General features: G+C 39.6%; 1 protein-coding gene across 6 annotated transcripts in view; it reads right to left on the bottom strand.

Annotated features, from left to right (window-relative positions):
- Positions 1-18,067, bottom strand: part of ACTN1 (actinin alpha 1) — a 744,367-nt gene that overhangs the window by 66,512 nt on the left and 659,788 nt on the right. For 2 of the 6 annotated variants that reach the window (XM_044073982.1, XM_044073981.1), the window contains exons 19-20: positions 6,951-7,031; positions 6,295-6,360 (exon numbers count right to left, since the gene is read on the bottom strand). In XM_044073982.1, the coding sequence (XP_043929917.1) occupies positions 6,295-6,360; positions 6,951-7,031 (147 nt within the window). The remainder of the gene's footprint in view (positions 1-6,294; positions 6,361-6,950; positions 7,032-18,067) is intronic. The other 4 variants (XM_044073986.1, XM_044073985.1, XM_044073984.1 and 1 more) reach the window with 2 other exon arrangements.

Raw genomic sequence — 18,067 nt, forward strand, 5'->3', positions numbered from 1 at the left:
TTGACAAGTGCATCTATTTGGTTTCTATGGGTGGCTATACCATACAAAAGGCCATATGCTGGTTTCACTGATCATACATGACAAAAAATACATAAACACTGAGAGAATTTTTCCCAGCAGTCAATAGGCCTATATAGATGGACTGACAATTTCTCTTTATACACAATACACACAAGTCAAAGGTAAAAAAGACCTGCAGATGGTACTCCCCATCATATCCATCCAGTGGATGCCCATTTTTACCAGAATGTGAGAACATCCAAAGGAAAGGCAAACTTACCCTATCTATGCGTGATTGCAAGAGAAAATAAATCAATCACTTGCAACTCACTGTTTTATTAAATGCAGAGGTCATGAAGTCACGTGTTGCTGATGAACTGGATTCAGTTTAACAGTCCAGTACTAAAGTTCTAGAGAGTATCAGTGGTAACAGACTGATTTTTCTCCTGAGTGGTGGTGGGGAGAGTATGAACCTTTTCATTGCTTACTTGCTCAGTATTACAAACCATGTTTTTACAGAACAGATCATAAAGAAATACATACATCCTCATCTGGCCTCATCCCTCTCCATGATGACTGTTCCTGTACACAATGCACTGACAGTTACCTGCCACAAACCTTCCTCTCCAATCTGGTGAAAAAGAACCTTCATGAACTAGACGGTAAGGGAAGAGGCCACCTGCTCCAAAACATAAAAAGCAGGTAAGGGTAATAGTTAAGTCTTACTGAAGAGGATGACTTTGTGACTTGGGTTCATTCTTTGAGGCATTTGTCAATATATCACCAGTGGAAGTTTTGTATTGCAACACATCATGCAATGAAGTACAGAAAACTGAAAACAATATGTCTCCCACTGAGCTTCTAGGAAGAACAGAGGGTAAGAATGACCAGATATGGGGTTAGTTAGCCAGACTGATAAGATGGAGCTGGAGAGAGATAATGCTTAAGAGCCATGATGCAGATGCTGGATGTGACATGTGTAATGTCACAGGAATTCTAGATGAAGACATCAAAAGTGACTAGAAGGGTACCAAATAATGATAAACAGTGATATAGAAAACAGAGGTGAGTGAAGTCACTGGCCAAAAAATAAAGGGCCAACCCTGGTGGTACTGCTTGAGAGGGCAACCTAAAAAGAGATCGTGCCATTACTGGTAGACTCGATCACAAATACTGATGCAGTGCATTGTAAACGCAGACAAAGTGGCCCAAAAGGTGGCAGAGTCAGGTTTCACTGAACGTCATGTTTTGGCCTTTAAGATTAAAAGAAGCTGTGTATCAGACACTGCAGGGTGAATTGAAGGATTATAACTAATAAAGTCAAATCTGTCCACTTTCTTTTGACAACATATGTAGGAGGAAAGCACATGTGACACTGATGTGTCTTCAAGAAATAAGAGAAGCAGATTAGATTTTAATGTTCTCAGACAACATTATCAGAGGGAAAGAAATAGTGTTGTTCAGTGTTAATAACTTTGTCGAGTATCAGTGTGTAGCAAGGCAGATCTCTAGGAAAGTACTTGAAAAACTACAGTGCACGTACAGCTCCTTTCTCTACAAATCCTCAGGAAGACAAGCAGAGCAAAGCCAGTGGTTATGCAGTCTGGGGGCTAGTCAACGTCACAGAATATCAATGTGCTAGGTCACTAACAAATGTATGGTAGCATGTCCATTTTGTGTGTGTGCATATTTGAAAGAGAGAGAAAGTGAATTCAAATGTGGTTATCCTCTCCAGTGAGAAAATGATCTGAGGTGGTAATGGGCTTTTTATTTATTTTTTTTAGCTACACCGTTTCTGCCGTCTATTGATCATCCAACCCCTCTCAGATGATCTGCCTATTTGTTGCCCTTCATCCAGGTAAGGGTCAACAGGGAGTGGCAATGATTCCAACAATCAAGATGTTTTGTGATTTTTTTTGCTTTATTTTTTATGTATGTGGCCATAACCTCCCAGTATACATATGTCATCAGTGTGGGAAGAGAAGAAGACATGATGGACTGGTCGCAAAGCATGCTCCTCGCATCTACAAGGGGGCAGTCCATTCATGCAGCTTTGCTCCTTCCTCCAAAGCATGGAAGTTAGTTTCTGTAATCACCACCAAGGAAATCATACCGGATGTATGTGTCCCTAAGTAAGCACAGCCCTTCTAACACCATCACCATGGGGGGGGGGGGTTCCTCCAGTGTCAGGGCTGGGGTAACTAAACCCCGACCTACATGATTTTCAATCAGGGCTCTGAGAGGGGAGAAGTGTGAAAAGAAGGAAATATTTAAGAATTTTGTATAATACTTTTTCTTTCACAGTAGATTCCATCTTCCTTCAAAATGGATACTGGCAGCATAAGCCTTTTTTTTTTTTCCAAAGTATTGGCATTTCCTAGTGCCAACATGGAAGATCAGAACTTATGCCTAATAAGGGAAAGCTTAGATAAGGGGTCTACAGATCCTTAGTAAGAACAACATAGAGGTTTTTAGTTCTAATTGGTCAATGGTTATACCTTGACAGATAAAATGTTTGATCAGAAGCTTTTACAGTATAAAAATGTCTGTAGTTTCTTTGTTCTGGGAGACAAGATCTTGACTGCTTATTAGTCGCATATGTGTGTTCTGTTACATTAAAGAAGATTATTTTCCTGTTGAACTGTTTCATAAAAAAAATATTTTGACCTTTAACAGTTCCATCCCTCTGTACCATGTAAAAGGAGGAGGAAGGTAGCTTTTGTTAATGCCCATCTTCTTACTTCCCAATATTTGCACAGTAACAAACTAGGAGTAAAAGTTTTATCAGTTTGTAAGCTGTGGCCTGGTTGACTGGTTATTCAGTCTATAGGTTTGCCTTTTACTAGATGAACTTTAACTACCATCCTCACAGTGAGATGGTCAGATGCCCTTTTCTTCAGAGGGGAACATTTGTAAAGTAATGTTTCATAGCCACATCATACACAGCAACTTACATAACCCAAAGCTATTAAAAGTTACACCACTGTCATGGTGAGGACACCGAGAAGAGGATGGAGGCAGGTCATAGGAATTATCCTGGGACTGTCACTAATGGAGTTAAATATTCTTTACCACGGGTGCATTAGTACTCTGAGGAGGTTACTCGAGTCAAGGTCTGGATTTTTTGGTACCGGTGAGGTCATACTCTACTTCATGACCATCAAATGGATCACAAAGCCAAGGAAAGTATCTGATGACAGAAGAGGGGATATGATTTTTATTCTTCAGGTAAGAGTGTCGGGGAGACTTAACATGACTGAAGGGTGGGGAAGACATTACACACATTAAGAGCAAGTGTGCATTTAATTAGCGAGTTTAAATGCCACTAGGAGGCAGTGGTGAGATAAGAAACATTAGCCACATGGTGATGATAACCAGGATAAAAATGAGCAACATGGAATTTGGCAGGAATCAACCATCTAATTTACAAAGAAAATACTGAGGAAAACTTGGTGAGCATGGGTCCGTTTCCAATAAGGTATTGTTATAAGCCATGAAGAAGAAAAATAAAGTGTGGGGATGTACTACTAGATGTATAAGAAGAAGGTGTCAAATTGTGAAGTGAAATTAAGGCAGCATGGAATCAAAACGATACCTGAAGTGATAGGTGTTGAGGATTACTACACTCTCAAGAACTGGAATTTGGAGAGCTGAGAAGTTTTGTCTTGCAGTGAAGTGCTCAATGCTCCAGTTGGATCTCACGGAACTGCAGTCTGGAGCAGTGATCAGTTGTACTCTAGTGGGAGTGAAGAGTCTGGAGCAGTGATCAGTTGTACTCTAGTGGGAGTGAAGAGTCTGGAGCAGTGATCAGTTGTACTCTAGTGGGACTGAAGAGTCTGGAGCAGTGATCAGTTGTACTCTAGTGGAACTGAAGAGTCTGGAGCAGTGATCAGTTGTACTCTAGTGGAACTGAAGAGTCTGGAGCAGTGATCAGTTGTACTCTAGTGGAACTGAAGAGTCTGGAGCAGTGATCAGTTGTACTCTAGTGGGACTGAAGAGTCTGGAGCAGTGATCAGTTGTACTCTAGTGGGACTGAAGAGTCTGGAGCAGTGATCAGTTGTACTCTAGTGGAACTGAAGAGTCTGGAGCAGTGATCAGTTGTACTCTAGTGGAACTGAAGAGTCTGGAGCAGTGATCAGTTGTACTCTAGTGGAACTGAAGAGTCTGGAGCAGTGATCAATTGTACTCTAGTGGGACTGAAGAGTCTGGAGCAGTGATCAGTTGTACTCTAGTGGAACTGAAGAGTCTGGAGCAGTGATCAGTTGTACTCTAGTGGAACTGAAGAGTCTGGAGCAGTGAGCAGGACAGAAAAGTGGGATGCATGACCAGTTCAAGGTGGCATGGCATGAGATGGGTTCAGAGACCCTCTTTTCTTCCTTTGAATCCTATGGCAGACAACTGGCAAATTGTAAGAAGGTCTTGACTTGCCAGTGTCACGAAGTACATTTGGAACAAAGAGAATTCCTATTTAGCTGTAATTTAGTGAGACTGATGTAAGGTAAGAAAGAATCACTAAGTGTTGGTGTGGCGTGGGGAAATCCGGCTTGACCAAGTATGGATTAGTGCATACTCTATTCAGAAAGAAATGATACAGGTCATTACTGAAGCCATAGCATACTTGTTGGAAGTACTATGCATGCATATAGAGAACTGTAACAATGTTGCACCTTCATAAAAGAAACTACCTAAGTGCAAAACCTCCCCCGAAAATGACAAACATCTACAACAAATATGCTACAGCTCTGTTCCTGAACAATGCCATACTGTCTTAAACAATCCCAGTAGTGTCGGCTTAGTCTTGAAAAAAAATTAGAAACACCATGGCCAGCTGAATTCTCCAAAGCATTATTAAAACAAAAAAGGGCATACATTTTCAGGTCATATAAAATTAACAGGAGTATGGCTAGTTATCAATAAAACTGGGTTGGGGGGGGGGGGGCAATTCTAACTAAAGAAAAAAAATACAAAAAAACTAACAAAACAATGAACTCCCAAATCATCAAAAACAGTAAATAACAAAAAACATTGTTTTTGTAGGAGGCAATTCCCACTGCACCCAAACACCCACATATCTAAATATATTAAGTCCAAAATTGTACAACATTCATTACAAGAAACTTCCTTGCTCCCATCGCCCAGCAGTCTTGCCATTTCCGATGGAATGATTTTGATAATACAGGGAATCAAAATACTTAACAGCCAATTCTTGTTTGGACAAAAACCCTGCCAACAAAATGCACGTCTCCCAAATGAGCAATGTTCAGCCAAATGTCAACAAACCGTTAATGGTTCATGAGTCAACAATGCTAAGGTCTCCAGTTCTATTCCAATGGATATAGCTAGGGTAGAGTGAAGGGGATATCTGCCTTGGATGTAAAGTGTTGTGGGCACAATCGTCTGAGATTGCTTTTTAATTCATACCAACCTTTAAAAGCCAGAATTGTATTTGCAGTCAAACCTGAGCACTGCAGCACTCTGTGTGGTCTCAACTATAGCAAGCAGTTTTCTACACATTTTAAAAGTAGCAATATTTTTAAATGAAACCTGAGCACTGAAACCTGAGCACTGTCATGCTCCATGCAGGGTATAAACTTTGGCAACTGCTTGCAACATTTGTAGCTTGCTACAGTTTAAAAGAAATAAAGATTTGTTTTTCTTTTATTAAAATGAGAGTAAGGAGGGTTGGAGGCAGGGGGCAGAAACAGGACCAAATTGGCTCGGACATGGGGGTGGGTGTCGTGTAGCAACCTAGCTGGTGTGGCAGTAGGAGGGATGGACTTGGTTTTGCTCTTCAGTTGAAGAGCTGAGGGGGTGGGACACTTATTCATGGTACCAGCACAGGGTTCTGGTTCAGCCAGTTATGCTTTTAGATATGACCATCACTTTCCCATGTTCAGCTGTAATACTGAACAGGTACAGTAACTGCTGAAATGCTTCCAGCTAGTGGTGAACTCAAAATCTCATCTGAAAAGAAAAAAAGATTGTTATGGACATTCAGCATAGCTTATACACCGCATAAAAGCAGCCCTTTTCAGGTGTTCAGTCTCCTAAAAACATTATCATTTTTTTGTAATTTCGAGGGAATGGTGTACATTGTCTGCTTCATCATTTCTGTACACACACACACACACACACACACACACACACACACACACACACACACACATGCATGCACGCACGTGCGCCACACACTCTATCTTGAAGATAGAATCTTTGTATATACCTCAAGGAAAAGCTACTGGCATAGGATACCTTTGGAAACCAATGTAAGAAAGAAGGGTGAGTTTACATTACCATGTTGTAACCCATGGAGATAAGGCAGGCTCGAAAATCGTCAACATCCATCATACCAGTCTTCTTCTGTTGTAGGAGGCAACAGATGGGTAACACATACACCAACAAGGGGGAGGGAAGGTTAGGCATGCAAGATAAAAAAAAGATAGTGACAGTAAAGAGTGAACCCCAATGCCAGATGGGTGCAAAATAAATTGACAAAAAAATCAAAGAATATACACAGAAATATTCAGAGATATGAAATAAAAGGACAGGGGAAAGAGAAGGAAAGCAAGTAGATTGTCAGAATTACAAGAATGTAAAACAGTTTGGAATGGAATGTCATTCATAAATAAACAAAACCAGAAAAAATAGTACATTTTGAAAAAAAAGATAATTTTAAAATCACAAACAGCAGAAGAAAGAATGCCCCAGAAATTAAATATTAGTTAAAGGTTAAAAGAAAACAACAAGAATGGCATTTTGGGTTACAAAAAAGAAATTTAAGTTATGAAATACAAAACATTTTAAGTACAAAACATTTACATATACACATTACAATTTGGAAATGAGACAAGAAAAAGACAAAACAAGGAAAAGGGATGGGGAAGGAGAGAAAAAATATTAATGCATTTGACATCTTTTATCTGGTAACTTTTGACACTATCATTCAGTACCTGAGGGTCGTTTCCAATATCGTAGCCCAAGCTGATGAGACAGGCTTTGAATTCTTCTGGGCCAAGTGTGCCGGAATGGTCCTATTAAGGCGGTGCATCACATGGCAAGGACATGCAGGGTGTCAGGAATGAGGCGTGAAAAGCAGGAAGGGGCATGAGGACAAGTAGAAGGGAGTGCGCCAGGATGCATCATGCAGTAGGAGGCAACATGCAAATAAAAGGGTGGGGGAGAAAAGAGACAAAAAGAGTGAACCAGTGTGCAACATTACACATCAGTATGGCACTTTATGTTAGGGCTAACATGCTAAAAAAGCAACAACTGTAGTAGGAAATTACTTCAAAATATTCAAGTACATTTTACATGAACTGAACAAACAGTACAGGTAAAAGGCCCATAATAGAAAAATGTATTTTCTCAACCACCTTTTGTTATACCTTTCACTTCCTATTCTCTCTCCCTTTTCCAGTTCCATGAATAAACTTAGAAGCCTCTAGCTCAAAGGCTGATGTCACCTGCTTATATAGTTACAGCCCTAACAGAGAGTCAAGTGCAATAATATAAAAGAACACGTTTTTATCCCTCTATGTCACTAGCATAGAATAAAACCTTGATTACAGCTCGGGCAAACAGAGTTTAATTAGCAGTTTGTGTGTCTGATGGCAGTCAGGAAGGATCCTGCCCTAATTCAGGTGAAAATCTCAGGTAAGGAAATGAAGGGTCTACTTCATACTAAAGGGGGTGGGGCAATGGTTCTCATCCTACTTGTATAGTGGCTCCAGCTCATTAGGCAGTGGGGATTCAGGCCAGAAGGATGTGGGCATGGCCACCCAAGCCAGTGATAGTATTCCCTGTTGCCACATGGGAAACAGCACATATGCATTAACGCCAAATGGCCTGTGCAGATGCAGTGAAGGAATACACTGCTATATTAGATTGCCAGCCATCTGTAACACCAGATTTCTTCAGAACCATTTACCTTCATGTACTACTTCCTTTTAAAGCAATTTTGGCGCCAAATTTCATTATTAAACATTAAAACAAGTTTGCACCATTTACTTTTGTACATAAAATATTCATTAAAAATACAAATAATAATAATATAAAAAACCTTTAGTTTGACAGCTACACTAAAAGGATGGATATTCAATTTATATATACTTGTACTAAAGTGCATACATTTCAGTGCATGAATACTTTTAATTACGTGGTTCAACTCTTAAAATTCTACCTAATATAAATTCATAAAATTCATTTATAAAATGTAAAAATTTATAAATGTATAAAGATATTTAAAAATATATGAATACTGAACTAATACAATATTACTTTAATACTTTAATAAATTGTTACTGTTCTAAAGCTAAAAAGGGTTTGATACTAATATGGTCATTTATTCCTGGTGGAGATGTTTGCCTCAACCTGATCTATATTTCTATTATATGTCTGCTTAATGCATTTTGGAATCTGCTTTCCTAATCCTATACAAGTGCTCATTTTAAATTTCCTTTCAGTCTTTCCTATGTAGTAAGCAAAACATTTGACACACACAGCTATGTAATTCATAATATTCTTAAGCCTAATTCTAACATTAGTGTTAATATATTTACATTGGCTACATTTTTATATTATATCCTGTCTTGTATACTATAATACAGTGGTTGAAATTAAGTCCCAATGTTTCTTCAAGATTTCTATCACAATGTTTGTATAAGATTGAATCTTATGATACATACTCTATTGTCTCTCTCTGGTTATATTTGATACCCATTCTTTCTGAACATATGCAATATGTTGTGTCCACATATGTTTTAGGTATCCTCTATTCAAATAATTTGATACTACATCATTCAATTCTTTCTGTCCCAGCTACAACCTGAGTATTTGATCATACTATTACCACAACTTCAAGGATTCAAAGTATATAATTATACACAAGTTCAGGTCACAAAATGAAATTATACTATTTATATACCTTATATAGAGACATTCTAAATAACCGACTTGATTCTTCCATATTTAATGACAATAAATATTGGACATAGGATTGATTTCCACATAATAAAAAGTATTCATGCACTTTGAATGTATGCACTTTAGTACAAGTATATATAAAATTTGAATTTCCATCCTTTTATGTGTGTTTGCCAATTTTCAAGTTATTACATATTTATTATTTGTATTTTTTATAAATATATTATGTACAAAAGTAATTGTACTGACACTTGTAATATAATTTAATAATGAATGATCAAATCCTGACCACAATTACATCTTCCATTCGGGCTATTGAATGGTTCTAACAACAAACAATGCATTATGAAAGCCTCTTTGGCCTCATTTACTTCCATTTCCTGGGTGGTAATGCTCGAATCTATGCAGTGAATAAGTGGAGATTATTATATTCCGTTACAGGACGTATTACAGTTATGTTCTGATATATTTCCATTTTGCACAAGCACATATGCATTGACTTGAGAAGCACAGTCAGCTCACATCACCACCAAGGGTTGGGGTTAGATTCCCAAATGAAAAATGCTCTCTCCATTGGAGTGCCAGTGAAAACATGAAGTACTATCGCGACTGTCTAGATGATGGCACCCTAGAGGCTTGATGGTCATCAGGTATGGGCAAAAATAAATAAAAGGGACATAGTTTCATTGTAGCAACAGTATGCATATGCCACTGACAACTTTAAAAAAGGGCATCTAGGGCTACCTGATGTGTTTAGGGGAAGGTCATCCTGGCACTGTCATACAAAGCAATAAGAAATTATCTTTATGCTTCACATACATTTAATACCATAAGCCATAAAACAGCATTTTTTAACTATATTAATTCCCCCTCTCCCCTGCAGGATTTGCAAAGACGTGCCAGATGGCTTCATGTCAGTCTTTTCCACTTGCAATAATGCCCTGACACCATGTAAGCACACAGCCAGTGGGGCAATGCATTGTTGTAATGACGAATGAGGCTGCCTTGAAAGTTAATTAGCAGTGCAGGCACTGAATCATAAATCATGGATTAAAAGATCTGTTTCATCAACAAGCATAATCTTTAACGATTCATTACCTGTATTGCCAGGCATTAAGGAAGACATCCCCACTGGTCTGCACAAAGGCATGCTCCATCATGATCATTCTTCACAAAATAGGTCATTACTTTGAAGATGCTGAAGTAGAAGAAATCACACTAAGGTGAAGCTATAATATTGTTTCTGGGGCATACCTCTCAACATCTAAGCATGGGAAATCTCGATAAAGCCAAAAATAATGGCAGAACAAATTCCCAAAAATCAGAGATAGACTTTAAACACATGCTCTTATAAACTTAGAAAGTTGACAAAATAACATGTTTTGCACTAGCATTCATTTTCAAGAACATGAAGTCTGAAACTCAAGTGCATGTCATTATTTGATGACTTCAAACCTCCGTGATTTGCCAGATAAGAAACCAACCAAAAATATGAGGCAAAAATCTAGACAGTTAAAAGGCACCTTCTGGAGAGAAACAGAAAACTTGCACACTTACTGCTCCTCCAAGGACGGCTAATCTACCGTAGGAGGTATTGAAGCAGCAGCACTGCCATCTGCTGATGAAATACAGAACTACAATATTAAGTAATGGGCCAGCACTAGCTGAATGAATGGCAACCTTCTAATCACAGCTAAACAGTACCTTCCCCTTTGATAAGCTTAGCATTTCTACTTCTTCCTAAAGTGTGCAAAAGTTAGAATCCCAAACTGAAAAACTACCTGAAGGTGCTACACAAAAGTGTACACAAAGACAGCACAATGCACTATAGTACCAAATACACTCCAATGTAAAGGTTAAGTATTTGCAGTGAAAGGCAACAGGCTGGCGTGTGGTTAATGCTAAAAGGCAGACATAACAGAACATTAAAAAGCTTAAAAACATTTATCTACATGTACAATTGAAATACACAATTTTTCATGTCAGACAAGTTGTCATGAATGATACTGTTACTACCTCCTAGATTTCCTACAATTTACTGTAAATAAGAAGACAGCATTAAAAAAGCCAACTACACAGGATAGGACCTACTGCACATGGAAAACAATGATAGAAGGACACCATGTTGAAAAAGGTATAATTAGTGTGTCCTCTGCATCTTGATTTAACCTCAGAGCTCTGGCTCCAAACAATGATGAGTAACCACCAATGGAGGAACTCCAGATTAGTGCCTACAAATATGCTCTGCTTACAATTTTCTTTTGAAATATAAATATCTGGCATTCCACTAAACAAAGATAAAAAATCCCATTATTTAACCTTTTAACAGTCAAGTTCCCAGTATTTTCTTTCATAAGTGCTAAAAACTACAACAACACAGACAAGTATCGAAATCAAATGGATTTCTGAATACATTTGTGAGCTGCAACACAAGTTAAAACACCAGTTTTAAAATAACCATGAAATTATGCCTTCAGCTTTTACTTTTGGCTTAGTTGCATATTTTTTTCTGTTTTTTTCTTTGCCCCCATACTTGTCAACAAGCAACCTCCCTTCAGCGGGAAGTAGATTATTTTCTTACCTGTGGTTTTCAGTTGAATTAGGGCAAGCAGCTGGGTAAACGGTTATTCAGGCAGTCATAAGGGTGTTCTGTCTCTAACATGTGCCCCAATTAACTCTGCACACAGCTGAGTACCCCTCATTTCAGCCAGGTGAGGCTGGCTTAGCATAGAACACCTAGCCTCACTGCCCTCATTACAGCCAAGGTGTTCAACACCATCAAACAGGTTAAGTCTGTCTTAGTCCTCAAACTGGGAGCCAAATGCAACCTATGTAATCTTGGCTGACAGGCACCCCCTTCAGGTCATCAGCCCACTTCATCTTTGGGTTATTGGCAATGAATCATTTTTCCCCTACTCCAAACTTATCTTAACCACTCTCCCTGGTAGCAGAAATACACGTCTCATCATTATTTGGCTTCCATTGTGCCCCCCCCCCCATGTATGCATACTCCAACATACAATTCCTCTCCATTCTACCGTCACTGGCAAAGGCAGGCCTGCACCTATCAGTCAGCAGTGTGTGTGTGCAAACTTCCACTTGAACCCTTGCACTTTGACCATCCAGGAAGCATTGTACCCTTCTCCCCCCAGCAACTGGCATGATGACATCTGTTGCTCACTCCCATCACCCCATAAGCCTATCACCCTCCATCCCAGTCTTCTAAAACAAAAGCAGATACCTGAATCTGTGTCATCTGCATCATTAGTCAGCATCTACGACACTCAGTCAGGACCACTTAAGCTGTGCATTTTAATTTAAATTTCTATCACTTTGTCCATTTCTTTCCTACATCTCAGATGGTGCATATGTATGCATACATCCATGTGTCACAAAACACTATGCCCTCTTGTCTTAGGACAACTCCATCATCTTTCCACTTTGCATAGTTTTCTTATTTACTGTGTACCCAGTTCAGAGTTTCCTCTTTCATATGTTGGCTATAAATTCTTCTGTAAGGCTTTGTAAATCAATAACAGTTTTAAATTCTGAAAATGATATGCATGAGTCAGGGAATAGTGAAGTAGTGAGACTGAATTGTATGAAAATGTGAACCAAGTCTGAAAATGCTGTATTGGAATTGCAACAGTCTTGTGCATTCTGTCTGAGTAGTGATGAGTTTACTTGCACACTCATCATAGTGGTTTATTAGTTAAAACTACTGGAAGCTAATGGATTCTGTCTACATGCCACAGACAATAATAGCTGAAACCAGGTACATTGTGCATGGAATTTTTCACCATAAGTGCATAGTCTACTGCACTTTCCCAGTCATATGACTGTTTTGGTTCACTTTTAACAGCTTTATGAGCATTTCCTTACTCCATTCTAACAGACCGTTATTCCATAGGCTGTTGGCAACTGTTGCCTTTGTTTCAGCATTGTAATTCTTAGCTATCTTTTGCATATCCCTTCACTGCTAAATTGCCCCTCTGCCAGTACACAAACCTTTTTGGCCAACATGTGCACGCTTATCCATTACCAAATAAAGGTTTGTACAATTTCAGCGGTGTTCTTAGTTCTCATAATACCTGCTGCAGTGAAACAGGCGAAATTATCTATTATGTGAAATTACCAGACATCTTGGGTTTAGGTAACAGACACCAGTTCTTTGAGTCTGTTTTAAAAGATGGACTATTTTATCAAAAATCCTGCATCTGCCTTAAAGTTGTGTGACCCTGGAGCAACTTACATTAAGTAAGGGGATGCAGATTGCTTCACATTCCTGCCACTTGACCCAGGACATCTGGTTTTATATTATTGTTGATATTCTACAGTAGAAGCTGGTAGCCAACTGTGGTTCCACAACTGGTCAAGGCTTGGGCTTGCTACATTTTGTCCATGATCCACTACTGCACAATACTTTCTCTACAACACTTATGTATTCCGGATTTGTATTTTAAGCTATCTGGGAAGGGTATCATTACCTCTTGACAAATTCCTTGGGGCACCAGATTTGATCCTAGATGTCCAAATCACCTCAAAAAAGAACAATTACTACCTCATAGCTAACTAAAAATGCTCTCTATGTCCTTCAAGCATGATAGCCATCATAACACCTTTGATGAAATCTTAATTAAACCCAACACTTTTCTAACAGGGTGACCTACACTGTCAATGGCAGTGTAGTGTTTCCTTGACATTGTAAATGCTAACTCCCTTGTACAAATAGTTAATCAATCGTCCTAATTGGGGCCCCAGTACCCTTGATCTCGTCATCACAAATATAATCACTTCTTGCACATGTCCATTTGAATAATCTTCTCTTGATAATTCAGACCATAAATCAAATACCTTTTCCTTCAAGACTGATGGTACTGTCCTTGTAAATACCTCTGCATTTAGGAACTTCTGTACAGCACACCTTCTTCAGTTACTTGATGACCTAAGCAAATTCTGCTGTAAGCCTTTTCCCATGGATCACTTTGCTAAAGTCGATGCCTACGCCTCTGACTTCTACTCCCACTTACAGCTGTATTACTAACGCAATCACTAGCTGCACCAAATATGATAAGAAGGTTTAAAAAAAACACTGTGGTAGGGAAAAAAAACACATAACAAAGGAAATAAATTACTTATTGCTTATAAGAAATCTCACTCTACCTACCTTGACAGCAAACTTAAACTAGTAAAGAGCGTAAGGGAACCATTAAAAAGCCCAAAGCTAAACATGAACTTAAAATATCCAGAAAACCCCAAAATAACTACAGACATTTCTTTCTGTCAGAAGTTATAGGATCATAGGAAGTTACTAGGTTAATAGCCCTAGGGCCCTTACAAGCTTAGCCAAGTTCTTACCCTCATTACCATGATCAGTACTTATTGCCCCTGTCCAAGAGGGAGACAGGTGGAACCCCCGGGGTGAATTTACGGTCACCCATCCAATCGTCCAGATTGCGTTTGTAGAGGGCCAATGAGGTGCTCTGTTTGACATGAAGTGGGAGTCTATTTCAAAGGTGTGGTAACCTCTGGGAGGCAAATCTGTCCCTCCAGCAGGTTTTATTAATGTGACATACCAGGTTAAGCTGTCTAAGAGCGAGTAACCCATGTAACATCTGACTTACAGATATGCAGCATTTCCAATAACACAGAGTCAGAGATTCCCTTGGATGCAAGGCAGAGATCATCTCTGAGCAGTCTGTATGAAACAGAATAAAGTGACAGTGATTTCAGATGTTCCCCATAGGACAAATGCTGAAGACTTTGAATTTTCCTTGTGAGAAAACCTTTGTGGCTTCTCCAATTTCTGCAGGTGCTTAGAAAGGTACATACCAAAAGGGGGCGATATACTCTATTGGCCTGATGAGGGAAGAGTACAGGGAGGCTATAACTTCTTTTGTTTGGAAGCAATGTCCTTACTTATGAGATGTGCAATATAGAATGCCCTTCTTACCAATATGGTGGTGACAGGTTGCTGTCAACCTGTGTGCTCAGGTCTCTCACGACTTGAGTGCATACGTAAGGTGTTGCTATTGATGTGGTAGTTAGCAAGAACATCGCTTTTACCAAAAGGAATGATGATACACTATTTGCACTCAGTTTAAGGCCATGAAATTGGCACTAATCACCGACCATCTATGTTCGGAACTAATAATATTGCACATTCTGACCCAAAGGATATAACTAACATCCCAGTTGACAAATTTAGTACAAATGTTAATCCAGTCACATTAGCAAATATTCCACAGTCCTAGCCACCCCTTTAAATACTGTGTAACAAATCCCCTTCTTCTTTCGGCTTTTCCCAGTTAGGGGTCGCCACAGCCTATCACCTGTCCGCTCATGATTGGCAGTGGAGTTTTACAGTGTCGAGTTGCCAGCCCGGCACCCAACCTTCCACAGAAGGCACACACACACACACACACCTAGGGCCAATTTAGAGTGTCCAATCCACCTACAGCATGTCTTTGGGATGTGGGAGGAAACCGAAGCACCCGGAGGAAACCCACACGACCACAAGGAGGACATGCAGACTCCACACATAAGGCATCCCAGCCGAGGATCGAACCAGAGAACCTCTTGCTGTGAGGCGGCAATGCTAACCGCTGCACCACCGTGGCTGCCCTGTGTAACAAATCCCCTTAACCCTCTCAAAAGCTAAGGGCACACCATCCATGGGTCTTGATAACATAACATATCATATGTTGCCTGATTATCAATATCAAATATTGCATATATGAACCCCCTACTTAACTTCTATAATCCAACCTTTCCACTAGCTGCATTCTTGAAGCCTGCAAATGGTCATTGTAATGCTGTTAGCTAATGGTTGCTCAATCACAGACCTGTGAAACATATCTCAGACCACATTTATCAAGACAGTGAAAATCTCTTAAACCTGGGCAATCACCAATTTGTCAAAAGAAGGTCTTGTCTCTAATGTCTTTATTTTGAAAAACTCACAATAGTAGTTGGCAGTGGTTATACACTACATAAAATCATGTCTGGTCTTGGCCGAAGACTTCGTAAATAATGTCCTCACGGGGAATAGTGTCAAATTTGTAAAGCTAAATATAAAATCTTTATACTGACTGCTGGACAGCTAGATGGTGATCTGACAGAACCCATGAGGTTACAGTCACAAGTGAAATTTCTGACAGCCAAAAAGTTACCAGTGGTGAAAATCAATGGGCCCTTGCACCTATTTTTCACATTTTCAGGTCAACTCCTCCTGCCTGTTGGTTATCCATGTCTCTGAACAACTGTAAATTAGTGTTGCAATTCAATCTTCCGTTGACTCACAACTACTCCAACATAGGTTAGCCCATGTTAATAACTGGCACAAAGACAACGGTCTCAAACTAAATTTGAAAAAAATGTAATATAGTCCATTTTGGTAAAGAAAACCTTGTGTCACCATATAGCTGACACACCTCTCCAATCAGACATTGACAAAAGAGGTTTAGGCACTCATTTAAAATTCCTTATCTTCTGACCATGGTATCTCTGCAGTAGTTCACAAACTCTTATCTGGCTCATACAATTTCCAAAGACATCTTCGAGATCTAAAGACATCTTAATTCGCCTTTACTTGTACTTCATCAGACCTATTATTGAAAATAATTCCCCTTCTGGCATGCATTATTAAACATCACTCAAATTGAGAGATATCAGAGAATCCTTTTCAGCCATGAAAGATCCAACCTTTTTTTTTGTCTCCTACTCCTTTGCAGAACAAATAGTTCCTTAACTATCTGCTTAACGGAACTAAACTTTCATCAACAGGTAAACAAGGTACCATGGCATGACAGATTCACATCAAAATGTATCTCCACCTCTAGGAGAAACATCCACCACATATCAATCAGGGGAGCACGCCTGCCACCTTTAAGATAAGCCTAGATAACTGGATAAGTAGACTCAACATCTCCTGCCCACAGTGCGCATCTTGTGTTCCTCTCCTTGAGGCTGGAGGGAACATTTGAATATATGTGACTTGTCAGTTTTGTAATGGTTTGTAGACCGACTGGTTAGAAGTTGCCTATAATCCTGGTCTGAAATAAATTTAATGGTGACATGTCCAACTTGCCTGTGACGTTTTTGCATTGTTTTTGTTTCTCTGCTTTTGTCAGATCTTCTGCAACTGTCAGAATTTGACTTTTAACTACGCTACACTAAGTTCAGGATGACTGCGGTGGTGGTGCTGCGGCAGTGTGGTAGCATTGTCACCTCACAGTAAGACGTTGCCCTGTTTGATTCTCAGCTAGAGCGTCTTCTGTGTGGAGACATGCATGAATGGGCGTACCTTCATTGAAGGTTGTGCATCAGGACCGGCAACTCGGCATGTAAAAATCTACTGCCAATCATTAGCGGACCAGAGTTCTGCTGTGGCGACCCCTAACCGGGAAAAGCCGAAAGGCACAACAACACTATTTAAGTTCAGGATGTTAATACAAACATGTCTGGAAGTCATACTGGGTGTTTAAACATTTCTGCTTTGTAATTTTTCGTGTCCAAATCAGGCCCAAATCTTCACCAACACATTTTGGTGTGTAACAGAAATATCTGCCTTAAGCAGTTCTGGTTCAGTCCTGTGTTTTGTCTTACTAGCTTTCAGTGGAACAGTTGTGATCTTTGGAGTAAGAAGAACTCTTCAGCCCCAAGCCTGAGTAGTACAGCTTGATTTGTAGGTTGCCCCTTTTGGCATGTACCACACAAAGCACCTAAAGCAACTGGAGAGACCCCATAGGTTTCTAACAAAGATCAAGGGACTCCAGCACATGGCTTACATAGACCTACTAAAGTCCCTGTCACTAAACTCAGTATTGCATCGACTTGTTAAGGCATTCTTATCTCTGACCCAAATCTAATGAATGTGCTGCACATCTCTAAATCACATGGGACTACAGCTACCTATTCCAGGGACCTAAATATGGCCTGTGACTAACAGGATGTGCTGGAGGGACAGATTTGTCTCTCAGTGACTGCCACATCTTTGGAAGAGGCTGCCAATTCATGTGAAGCAGAGAACCTCTATGACAATATTCAAAAGGAACCAGAATGAGTGGCTGGGACACCGAAAATTCATACTGTTGTCTGTTGTAGTGCCCACAACCCTTCTGGACATGGGCAGTCATTACTGAAT

This window comes from Protopterus annectens, chromosome 6.part0, assembly GCF_019279795.1.
Source record: "Protopterus annectens isolate FY-2018-M chromosome 6.part0, PAN1.0, whole genome shotgun sequence".
NCBI lineage: Eukaryota > Metazoa > Chordata > Ceratodontiformes > Protopteridae > Protopterus > Protopterus annectens.